This window comes from Chamaea fasciata, unplaced genomic scaffold, assembly GCF_029207755.1.
Source record: "Chamaea fasciata isolate MVZ Bird 193981 ecotype frontalis unplaced genomic scaffold, bChaFas1.0.hap1 SCAF_17, whole genome shotgun sequence".
NCBI classification, from domain to species: Eukaryota; Metazoa; Chordata; class Aves; order Passeriformes; family Sylviidae; genus Chamaea; species Chamaea fasciata.
This window is the reverse complement of record NW_027094102.1, coordinates 13294939-13306112: the sequence shown is the minus strand read 5'-3', so window position 1 is coordinate 13306112 and position 11174 is coordinate 13294939. Positions and strand designations below refer to the sequence as shown.

The 11174-nt window shown below is 47.0% G+C and overlaps 1 protein-coding gene across 1 annotated transcript; it reads left to right on the top strand.

The window, feature by feature from the left end:
• Positions 1–564: 564 nt before the first annotated feature.
• Positions 565–10558, top strand: EIF2S2 (eukaryotic translation initiation factor 2 subunit beta). The gene is made up of 9 exons (XM_066198650.1): positions 565–694; positions 4763–4946; positions 5850–5953; positions 6945–7080; positions 7363–7463; positions 7869–8017; positions 8868–8924; positions 9330–9415; positions 10084–10558. The coding sequence occupies exons 1-9, from the start codon at positions 680–682 to the stop codon at positions 10257–10259; spliced, it is 1008 nt and encodes a 335-aa protein (XP_066054747.1). The 5' UTR covers positions 565–679; the 3' UTR covers positions 10260–10558.
• Positions 10559–11174: the final 616 nt, after the last annotated feature.

The window sequence follows — 11174 nt, the reverse complement described above, 5'->3', positions numbered from 1 at the left end:
AGCTGATGAGGGGGTTGGAGCATCTCCGTGCCCAGGAAAGGCTGAGGGAGCTGGGGCTGTTCAGCCTGGAGCCTCAGCTGAGAGGGGCCCTCAGCCCTGTCTGTCCCTGCCTGCAGGGAGGGCTCCGAGCAGGGCCCAGGCTCTGCTCCCTGGGGCCCAGCAATGGCACCAGAGGAATGGGCAGGACCCGATGCCCAGGAAGTTCCACCTCAAGATGAGGAAGAAATTCTTTCCTGTGCAGTGACCGAGCCCTGAACAGACTGCCCAGGGAGGCTGTGGAGTCTCCTTCGCTGCAGATACTCGAGAACCGTCTGGACGCAATCCCGTGCGATGTGCCCTGGGGTGGCCCTGCCGGCGAGGGGAGTTTTGACCAGAAGCCGCACCAGGGTCGCCTCCAGCCCGGTCGGTGCTGGGGTGGCGGGGCGGCGCGAACACGGCGATCCCGGGGCGGCATTTCCCGTCCCCTCCCCGCCCCCGGGCGCTGCCCTCAGCGCTCCCGCCGCCGCCCGGCGCGTGCGCAGCGCGGGAGCGCCGCAAGTCGCGCGAGGCGGCGCGACGGGCGCGCGCAGGCGCGGGGCGGGGCGGGGCGGGCGCGCGGCGCTGATGCAAGAGCCGAGCACGGAGTGACCCCGCGGCACCCAGCGACCCCGGCGCCCCGGCCGCGGCCCCGGCCGCAGACATGTCCGGCGACGAGGTGAGACCCGCCGCCGCCGCCGCCGCCACCCGCGGGACAGCCGCGCCCGGGGGCCGCGCCGCACCGGGGCCGCCGCCATGTGGGCGCCGGGCCTGAGGCCTGCGGCGAGCGCGGCCTCCGCCCTGCGCGGGGCCGGGGCCGGGCGGGGGTCCCGCCGGGCCGGGGCTGAGGCAGCGCGGGGGACTCGGGCCGGGCCGGACGCGGGGCCGGCGCCGTGCCTGGAGCCCCGCCCGGCCCGCGGGTGTGTGCTGGTGCCGGCAGCCCTGGGCAGGCCTGGAGCTCCCGGTGTGCTGCCGGCGGCCGCCCCTGGCACCGAGAAGCCGGAGAGGGAGGCAGATGGCACCGCCAGCGCTTCCCCATCGCGTTCTGCCCTCTGTAGCGAAGCGCGGCGGTTGAGAGCTTTTATATCTCGGGTTTTAACCTTGAGGGCCGAGTAGGAACATCTGAACAAATGATAACTGCACGTTTTCCAGATACGGTGGTGTTTGTCCAGGCACAGTACTAGGGAAGTTGATACATCTGAGAAAATTTTCAGCTGTTTTAAATGCCCTGTGTTAGGAGCTTTACTGGCCTCATTTCCATTGTTCTCATGGGGAAAAGGAAAGTTTTCCGTGTGCGAGGTGCTCATCAGCCTGGTGTAGCCCGTGGGAAGCTGCTCTGGCTGGATCCAAAGGGTGGCTGCTTCTGGCCTTGTGACTTCTCTCTGGTGTTGTTTAAAATACCTGTGTGGCTTGTTTCCTTCAGAGCAAAGTGATCACTCAAGCCTTGGAGACAGGCTTGTCCTACGTCATGAGGGAGAATGGTATAATTACGACTTAATTTAGTGGTAGCTGTGACTGACTTACTCAGCTGCTTTAACATTTAGAATGAAAACGTTGCATTTTTGTGCCTAAATGTGTCATGGGAGCTGCAGTTCTCCTGTCTGGGCTGTTCTCTGCACTCAGGGATGCCTGCATCAGGTGCTGTCTGGCTCAGGTGATCACAGGGCCATGCAGCAGTTCCTGGAGTGTCCTGGTTTGTATTTAGTTTGTATCAGTAAAACTGGTTTTCTTGCATAGTGGATTAATTTGATATTGAGGTGATTCCTGGGATCCGTAGTGAAATTCCACCTCTGCACTGCTTTATGTGGCAGAGAATAAAGAGGATGGCAGATAACACAGCTGAGCTGGCGTTGCTCTTCGGGCTCCTGTGCAGTGAGTGCAGGTTCCTTCCAGAACTTGTGTGTCTCTGGTTGCTGGGAGCCAAGTACTTTGATATTGCTGTTAAATTGGTGAAACTTTTTAAAGCCTGTGAAGCTGAGGAGTGTGAAGACACATGAAGACAAATTAACACGGGAAACTGGGATAGGTGGTAAGAAGTTCATTGTGCTGAGCTGTGGCTTAAAGTTTTCAGGGTTGTGTGTGAATGAAACTCGTTGCTGGGAACATCCCTGAGTGCTGCCCAGGGGTGGGGCACAGCAGGGGCAGCACAGGCACAGTTTGGGGGGGGGGACGTGCTCTGTTAATGCTTGTTCGGTTTATTAAAAATCTTACAAGGTACATAATCCCACTGAAGATCCTAAAGTTCTTTGAATCCTGCAGTTTTGTGTAGCTTCAGGCAATAACAGTAGAGAGTGCTGTGTTTCGAGCAGCCAGAAAATTTTAAGTGCTGCTTGGTCTTAATAATTTTGCCTCTCACCCTAGACATGAGTCAGTGTCGTGTAAGGACACCTGGCTTGATCCGGGCAGGGCTGATGTCTGCTTCTTAGACATGCCTGTGTTTATTCAGGCTAAAGAAATGGGGTTTATTTGTGACTTCTGGTGGAATCCCTGCCCTTTGCCACTGTCACAGCAGTTCAGAGAATTATTGGCTTCAGTCTTGAGTTGCATTTGATCTGTGAAACTTTGCTTCTGTTTTCCCCCTCTGTTTGTTCATGTGCAGATTTTCTGTAAGTTGGGATTTTGACTGTGTAGGCACTGGAAGTAAGGAGCAGGTATGTGGAGATGGGTATGAGAAGGAACCATGTGGTCTGCAGAGGAGAAAACCCCATATGGGAATTTGGCTCCGAGAGCAGGAACAGGATGGGAATTCATCATTTTTTTTTCACACAGGAAAAGCATCCAGGTTTGTTCTGTTTGTGCTGGGGGTGTGGTTCCTTTAGTAGAAAATCTGCAACTTTGTAGTTTGTCACCACTAAATGGTATCATAAAATTCAGACGAAGCCAATGTGCTGAGCAGAGAAAAGGAGTGAAGAAAGTTTGGAAACACCTGCCTTAGACAGCCAGAACGTGACCAGCTGGGTTATCAGGCTGCTTCATTTATGTCCTGACTTATTAAAGTAAACGTGACCTAAGGCTCCCGCTGAGTGCTTGTTGAAGCCCTTGGTGAGCAAAATAGTTCAAGCTTAGGCCTCCTCCTCCTCAGGTTGTGGCGTGTGACATGTTCTGAGTAGGTGTTGGGTGTGCACAAGCCCGGCCTGCCCTGCCTGGCTGGGCTGGCCCTGCTCATGGCTCCTAGTCCTGTCTTCAGTTCAGTGTGGTTTGGCTGCAGACGCTCAGTCTCTGTAGACACAAGAGATCCTTTATGGTGGTTCAGATGGCTTTTCCCTCACAAAAAGAGTGATTTGGGTGGGCTGGTTCCTTCTTGGAAACTGTTATATCTGATCAAGGCATGATCTTTGGTTTGTTTGGCATGAGACAATAAAAACCTCTTCAGAGTCTTGCAGAGCATCTTGATGGCAATGAGTCAGCCACCTGTGCCTGATGCCGAGGCTGTGCAGGGTGCCCAGGCAGGAGCTCTCCTGCTGTCCCAGGAGGAGGCAGATGTGGAGCCAGGTGGACATGCTGTGATTTCTGTGATTCACACCACTCTCTAAGGAAGCAGCAGAGGAAAGCCTTGTGACCGAACTCCTGAAGATCATTGCAGCACAGCCTGTGCAACTAAAGACCCACTGGAGCAGCCTGAAAGCCTCAGTGGCCCCCATGTGTGTGCAGGCTTTGGGGGTGTTGTGCCTCAGACACCCACATGAGCAGTTTGATGCCTTTAGTAGAGCCTATATGAAACGTGTGTGTTTCAGCAAATGGGAAGAATATCACAACAGCAACACGTGTAGGAGAATTAGAAGTGCAAGGAAAGGTTGTGCTGTGGGAAGAGGGAAGCCACCAGACTTCAGGGGGTAGCTGGGCAAGAAGTGGGAGAACTGCTCCTTGGTGAAGTGCTGGTTCTTTCCTGAGTGAGGGTGTTCGTGGCGGTGAAGTAGAGCTCTGTGAGCATTCTTCCATTACTGGATAAGAAAGAAACACTGCAGAAAGTGTCTAAAATTGTTGTATTTAATATATAGCGTGGTGTGACAGTCCAGGCAGATGTGTGTAACAAACTGACCAACAGCTGGGATGTCAACTTGTGTCTGAAGTGAAAGAAAAGGCTTTACTCTGTTGGAAAAAATCCCTTAGGTCTGCAGATGATGAATAGGTTAAAAGTGAGTCTGGGGTTAGTGCTTTCTTCACAGCCAGACAAGGTGAATTAAGCTGCTTTGCTGGCTAAAGAGCTCATTAACAGCTTTTAATCACTTGGTGACTGAGGTTCAGTTTCTCAGTCTGAGGAGGGAGGAGGATGAGACCTTTGCCATTTCACAGTGTTCAGTGCTGATGCAGGTCTTGCTGTATCACCAGCCCCTTCTAGGTTTCCTCCTCATCCAGACTGTTCTTGTCAAGAGAGTTGTTTGCAAATCTTGTCTTGAATAAATGTGGGAATTAATGTGTCTCACAGTTGGAAATGATCTGTGATGAGACCATGTGTTGAGTGGTGCTGTATTTAATACTCCAGAATTGGAGTCCATAATGGTCATAAAATAGAGATGGTAGCCAGTCTGTCAGAGAGTCACAGCTTTAACATATTTTCAGCTGCACTAAAAAAGAGGTGGCAGGAAACTTGGACTACAGGAAAAGTAGCAGATGCTGTGAACTCCGTCAGTTTTCCCTTGTACTTGACACAGTTGAGGTTGAAGCGGAGGAGCAGTTTGGGAAAAGTGTTATAAATAATAAATGGGGGGTGATTATTGAGCTGCTAAGGAGCTCTTGACTTTTACAGATGATTTTCGATCCTACTATGAGCAAGAAGAAGAAGAAAAAGAAGAAGCCCTTCATGCTGGATGAGGAAGGAGGAGGAGACATACAAACGGAAGAGACTCAGCAATCAGAAACAAAGGAAGTTGAACCAGAGCCAACAGAAGACAAAGATGTTGAAGCAGATGAAGAAGACAGCAGGAAGAAAGGTAAAGTGAATCCATGCAGATAAACTCTCAAAGGTGCTGTTTTGAGACTCCAAGCCCAGTTTCAGGAGTTTGGCATCCCAGAGTATAATAAGTACGCCAGAGCCTTGGTTTGTTCAGAGATTTGTGAGTAATCTCTGCTGCCTGTTTGGAGGGCAGGTTGCCCTCCTGCTTGGAATCATGTTCACAGACATCACCAAGCTCCCAGGGGCTTATGTAATTTCCGGTTTTCTAACTCAAACAGTCCTTTGTGTAAAGCACTGAGAAGAGATTCTCTAAAATAGTGTGAAGTTTTAAATCTTCCATGTGCAGTTGTTGCAATAATTCCACAATTATGGCTCTTTTTCATTTGAACAATTAAGCAATACTGTGAATAATAGAAACATGGTTAAAGGAGTTTCTAGTTTTTGGACAATTCTGAATGTGATAACCCGAGTGTTCTTTGGAATCTTTCAGGAAGTAAGTGTGATTTTGTATAAAAGCTTGCTTTTTAAATTGAGGCCAATGTCATTTCAAGATTACCTAATTCAGAGAGTGCCATTAACTTAAATCCAGTTTGTTGATAAAATTGGCTCCTGCTACAGACCAAAGAAACTGTACCTTCCTCCTGCACTTCTCATTTTTTGTCCAAGCATCTCTAATGACAGAAGTGACTGATTTATCTTGTACAGCAGAAAGATAGATTGAACACTTAAAGAATCAAATGACACAGAAGATGCAGAAACTAAAACAGTGTTTGGGAGCAGAGGAGGATGATCTCTTCAAACCTGAAGCATATCCACAGGGGTTACAGATCGTTGCTCGTGTCTTACTGTAATGTTTGAAATGTAAATTAGAAACTTTAATGTCTGGACTGTTTCTACAGTTACACTTCTTTAGGCAGTCCTTTGTTTTTGTTTTTTTTAGATACAACAGATGACTTGGATGACTTAAACTTCTTCAATCAAAAGAAAAAAAAGAAAAAAACAAAAAAGATATTTGATATAGATGAAGCAGAAGAAGGTGTAAAGGTTTGTTTACATTACTTGACTGTGGCTGAAAACTCTCTTCCTTCCATTTTCTTGTGACTGGCAGTGCAGGAGTTGTCTCAAGTCTGTCACTGTGTCTTGGTGCAGTTCATAACTAAACTTTACATGTCTTTCATTTTTTTGATGAACATTTTGCTCCTGCCTGAGCTTTTTGTCCAGAAGTGGAAAAACCTGCCTGCTCTGCACAAGGAACAAATAATTCACCAGTCTGTAGGGAGGGCTGATTAACCTCAAGGTAAATTGTCCTTTGGTGTTAGAGAGGTAACTGGATGTCAGAAGCCACACACAGAACAGCCGTCTGAAGGCCAGCACTTCAAATAAAGTGCACATATCTGCCAAGAAATGTGTTTTCATTCTGGTGTTTTCTTTGGAAAGGATTGGCTACTGTGCTGTGTTCCAGAAGGTGTACAAGATATTTTTACTCTTCTCAGGTTTTATTCCAAGTAGTGTTTTTGTATCACATGTCAGTGTAACTGGCAAGCCCAGAGAGCAGGAGGATAGGGAAATGTTATGTTATGCATAAATGTCCTCTAACAGATTCTGCCTTTTGGGGAAGAAAGTGTTCCTCTGATCTCCCTCAGAAGGCAAAATACTTGCTCTGTGTTCTTTCAGTGTGCAGAATTGTGATAACTAAATTAGAGTAGCGCAGCTTTGCCTTCCGTTGCTGCCGCCACCAGAGGTGTTTTTTTCCCTCCTGTCCTCAGATGGCTGCTGCCTCTAAGTGCAGCCTGACCTTGTTCCTGGCTAGCCACAAGTTAAGCCAGAAGGTGCAAATCTGTCCCTGCTCGTGGCAGTAGTGCAGGGTATAGGGCTCTCTTGAACATGCTGGAATTGCATTCTGACCTGTTGGGTTTCAGGGCTGTGGTGGATATCACCAGGATTCACCTCTGTAGTGTGCAGCTGGTGTTATTTCTGATGCTGTGCAGTGGAGGGCTGTGGTTAACACTGGATAAACTACAATCTTACTTTGCAGGAATTGAAAATTGAAGGAGATGTGCCAGAGACAGTAGAACCTGAAGATGACCTTGATATCATGCTGGGTAATAAAAAGAAGAAAAAGAAGAATGTGAAGTTCCCAGATGAAGATGAGATAATGGAGAAGGATGAAGGTAGAAGTGTAACCTAGCTCAGGGAGATGTCAAAAGTGAAATGTAGTCCACCTTGAATGTGAATAAGTTCTGTTCTAATGCCTTTTTTTGTTCCAAAATTTATCAGAAAAATGTTCTGTAAAAGCACTGTATAAATTTCCCATGAGTGCTGATGTCCCTTGTTGACAGAGAAGACTTGAGTCCATATCTCAGTGGAATTTTCTCCTGTGTACCTTTTAGAAATCATGTAAGTGTGAGGTTTAAGACTGTCTCTTAATGAATCCCCAAAAACTTTCTTTACAGCATTTGAGGATGAAGATAGCAAAAAAGATGATGGAATTTCTTTTAGCCTTCAGTCAGGACCTGCGTGGGCAGGCTCAGAAAGGGACTACACATATGATGAGGTAATGTACCAGAGACGTTTCAAGCATCTTTTCCATGTTCCTCTGCATCAGTGGAGCCTTATGCTCATATTTCCTATTTCAAACTTCAAAGTGAAGGACTTGTAGTCAGAAGCTCATGAGCACAAGCTAACAAGACATGTCTTCTCTCACAGTAATTTTCACATGGGGCAGTATTTGTCATAGTTCAAACACCTGTGTCATGGGCAGAGCAAACCCTTGGGGAAACAATGTTGGGATTTGGCATTTATCAGAACGTTTTCGGTGTGTTCTGAAGCTGGTGGGGAAATGCTCTCAGGCAAGGGTAGTCTGATACTCACTGTGAATGCTGTTTCAGGTGGCTTTTAGAGGTGAGGCACTTTGAGAAGTGGGAAATGCTCATGTGGGTGGGAATGCCTTGTTTTGCAGTTGCTCAACAGAGTTTTTAACATCATGCGGGAAAAGAACCCGGATATGGTGGCTGGAGAGAAGCGGAAATTTGTCATGAAGCCCCCGCAGGTTGTGAGAGTAGGGACCAAGAAAACGTCTTTTGTCAACTTCACAGATATCTGCAAATTGTAAGTTTCCCCTTTGGATTTCCCAGGGATAGCAGATGGATGCACTGCTCTGTGCTCCTGTGTTGAAGGCAGAGTTTTCTGGCAAGTGACTGTGGCACACCAGGAGTGGAAGCTATTTCAGTCAGAGAGCTCGTTACATTTCTCTGTGAGAAGATATTTCTGAACATGATTTATTGAGATTATTTCTAATTTTATACTTAAATTGGGAAAATGGTACATGGGCAGAAACTTGGTGAGTTCATTGGCTTCTGTTAGGTTGGGTCACCAGTGACATTTGTGTTCAAGCCTTGAGGAGAAGGGTGGGAAAAGTTCTTTCTGATTTGAGCTGACTACAAATACTGTTCTCTCGGTAAATGATACGGACTCCAATAGTGTTTTCCCACTGTTTTCTGCAGTGATATCTATGTCATAATTATGTCTTGTGAAGGCAGCTCTGTTCTTTGTGATCACATCTGGGAATGCAGATCTGATGGGTATCAGAAGTGTGCCAGAAAACAAGCCTGGTGAAACCCTGCTGAGGATCTGGGTTGTGCACTAAGGGGAGTTTTTAATGGTGGCTACTAATGTTTTTTCAGGGGATGGGACAGTAAGAATGAAAAATCTTTAATAGAAAATTTCTATTCACTAGTTGCTGTAATCTTGAGTTGGGGATAGTGGGAGATTTTTTTGTGTGGACTATTCAGGTTTCTTGTGTCCTCAGTAATTGTGTGTGTGGTCTTTGGTGCAGACCCCTGGCACTGCTCCCTTTGAAATTTTCTGACTTAAAAGTTGGATTTACCCTGCCAGTCCTGTATAAATACCAAATTTCTCTGAAGGGGGAAGGTTAAACATTACCTTACTTTATTTTCAGATTACATCGTCAGCCAAAACATCTCCTGGCATTTTTGTTGGCAGAATTGGGTACAAGGTAAGGCTGCTGGGCTGTGGGTGTGCTTAGGGTTGATACTGGTCAAATAGAACATTTTTGGGGTTAGATCTGTATAGATGTGCTGGAACATGAGGCTTTTGTTCCCTTCACTTCAGTGCTGTGCTGGGTGATTGAGGAGAGAACATTTTAGTGAGGAGGTACAGAGGGGAAACTCCCAAGTCCAAGGGAATGGTCTTGTTCACTCCCCTGATGTACCTGGGCAAAACTTCTGTAGGAAGTAGTTCTAAGTACCTCAGAATTTTGTGTTTTGTTTTTTTTTTCCCTGCAACACAATTGTGGCTGTGCTCTTCTTGAGAGACACATCCTTATCTTGCTTCATGTTCCTGATCTGTTTTAACGCTTCACACCTGCAAATCAAATAATTTATTTTCTCTTTTCAATTAGTGGTTCAATAGATGGTAACAACCAACTGGTAATCAAAGGAAGATTCCAGCAAAAACAGATAGAAAATGTCTTGAGAAGATATATCAGTAAGTAGAACTCCCTTTCCCACTGCAGGTTTCTCTCAGGCCCCTTGTGATGCCCAGGGGCCCATGTGTGGCCCAGGGGTGTGCCCACCATGGAAGAGGCTGAGGAGCCACAATTTCCTTTATCATGAAATAATGTAAATACAGGTGGTTCTGCCATGGTTAGACCATGGGCTGTACTCTGTCCTGCACTAAAACATGCCAAGGAAAACAGAGCATTTGAGAACTGCTTGTTTTCATCTGAGCTTCATATCTGGGCTTTGATGAGGACAGTGGAAAACAGCAGTAATTGTTAATTTTGCAGTCTGTGTACCCCTGAGTTGACAGATGCAGTGTTTGTGTGCCACAGCTGGTCAGAGGACTCAGATTATGAGTCACAAAGCTCCTGCTTTGGTGCTGTGTCAGTACCAGAGCTGCTGACACCTGGCAGTGCTGCCTCAGCAGAGCAGCTCAGGGAACCCCAGTGGGAGCTCTGTACTGGTTATTAACTTTAAAACAGTGTCAGTGTGTAACGTACCACGCCAAACCTCCTCTTTGTTAACCAGGGGCAGTTTTTAGGTTCCCATAACCTGCCCCTCTGGGCTGGTGGGTGTGTTGGAGAGCTTTTGCAGACAGCTGTGCAGCAGCAGCAGCAGCACCTGCTGGCTTAACTGCCCGTGTGTTCCTTGCAGAGGAGTACGTCACCTGCCACACGTGCCGCTCCCCCGACACCATCCTGCAGAAGGACACCCGGTTATACTTCCTGCAGTGTGAGACCTGCCACTCCCGCTGCTCCGTGGCCAGCATCAAAACAGGCTTCCAGGCTGTCACAGGCAAGAGAGCACAGCTCCGTGCCAAAGCTAACTAGGTTTGCTAATCAACACTGGAGTTGGCAAAGTGTTCTGGGGAGATGGGACTGGACAGGTTTGCGATCCGAGTGGATTTACCATTGTATTAAAGCAAGGTTGTAAAAACGACGAGAAATTTGGCTTTTGATTGATTGGTCTGTGAAATCCTTGCAAGATGCAGATCCTCAAGCTGTTCACATACATTTGCTCATTGAATATATTTTACCAACTGTAAGGAGCGTGGTGGGAAAGGAGGTGCTTTTTAATCCGTTCAGACTTCTGTAAAACACAAGATAAATTAAAGATACTATAACAGTGAGTGTCTTGGATTTGAATTTTTCCTTCAGTTTCCTCTTCAAACACCGGTGGGAATGGTTGGTGTGTTGTTCTGCAGATCATGTCACTGAGCTATGTCCAAGACCCAGAATGAAGTTTTAAGATAAAGGTTATTTTGCTTTTACATAACAGGCTTATTTTAGTTAGGCTGTCATGAAGCAGAGCAACCAGTCACAGAGTCCCAGGGCTGACAGGCCAACACGAGCCCTGCTCCTGCTTGTACAGCCATGGGTGCCTTGTGCACAGATGGGGGTCAGGGCATGCTGGTACTGCTTAATTAGGCAAAAATAGCTCTGAGAGAGTTCAGACACCAGATTGGTGCTGAATCTTAACACAGAATCAATAAACCGTACTGTAAATTTTCATAGTGTCATAGTACTAAATTTTGCAAATTCTAATAGAGAAACGTTTATATTTCTGAAGTCCTGCACTCTTCATCACTTTAAAAAGAATCTAAATGCAGCAAAAAAACCAAAACAAAATAGGTCTAAATGTCATTGTATGGTGGCTGCAACACAGTCTTCTATAAATCTTGAATTTGCAGGAGACACTGCCAAGTAATTTGGGTTCCAAATTAACACTTTTTGCTTCAGGACCTT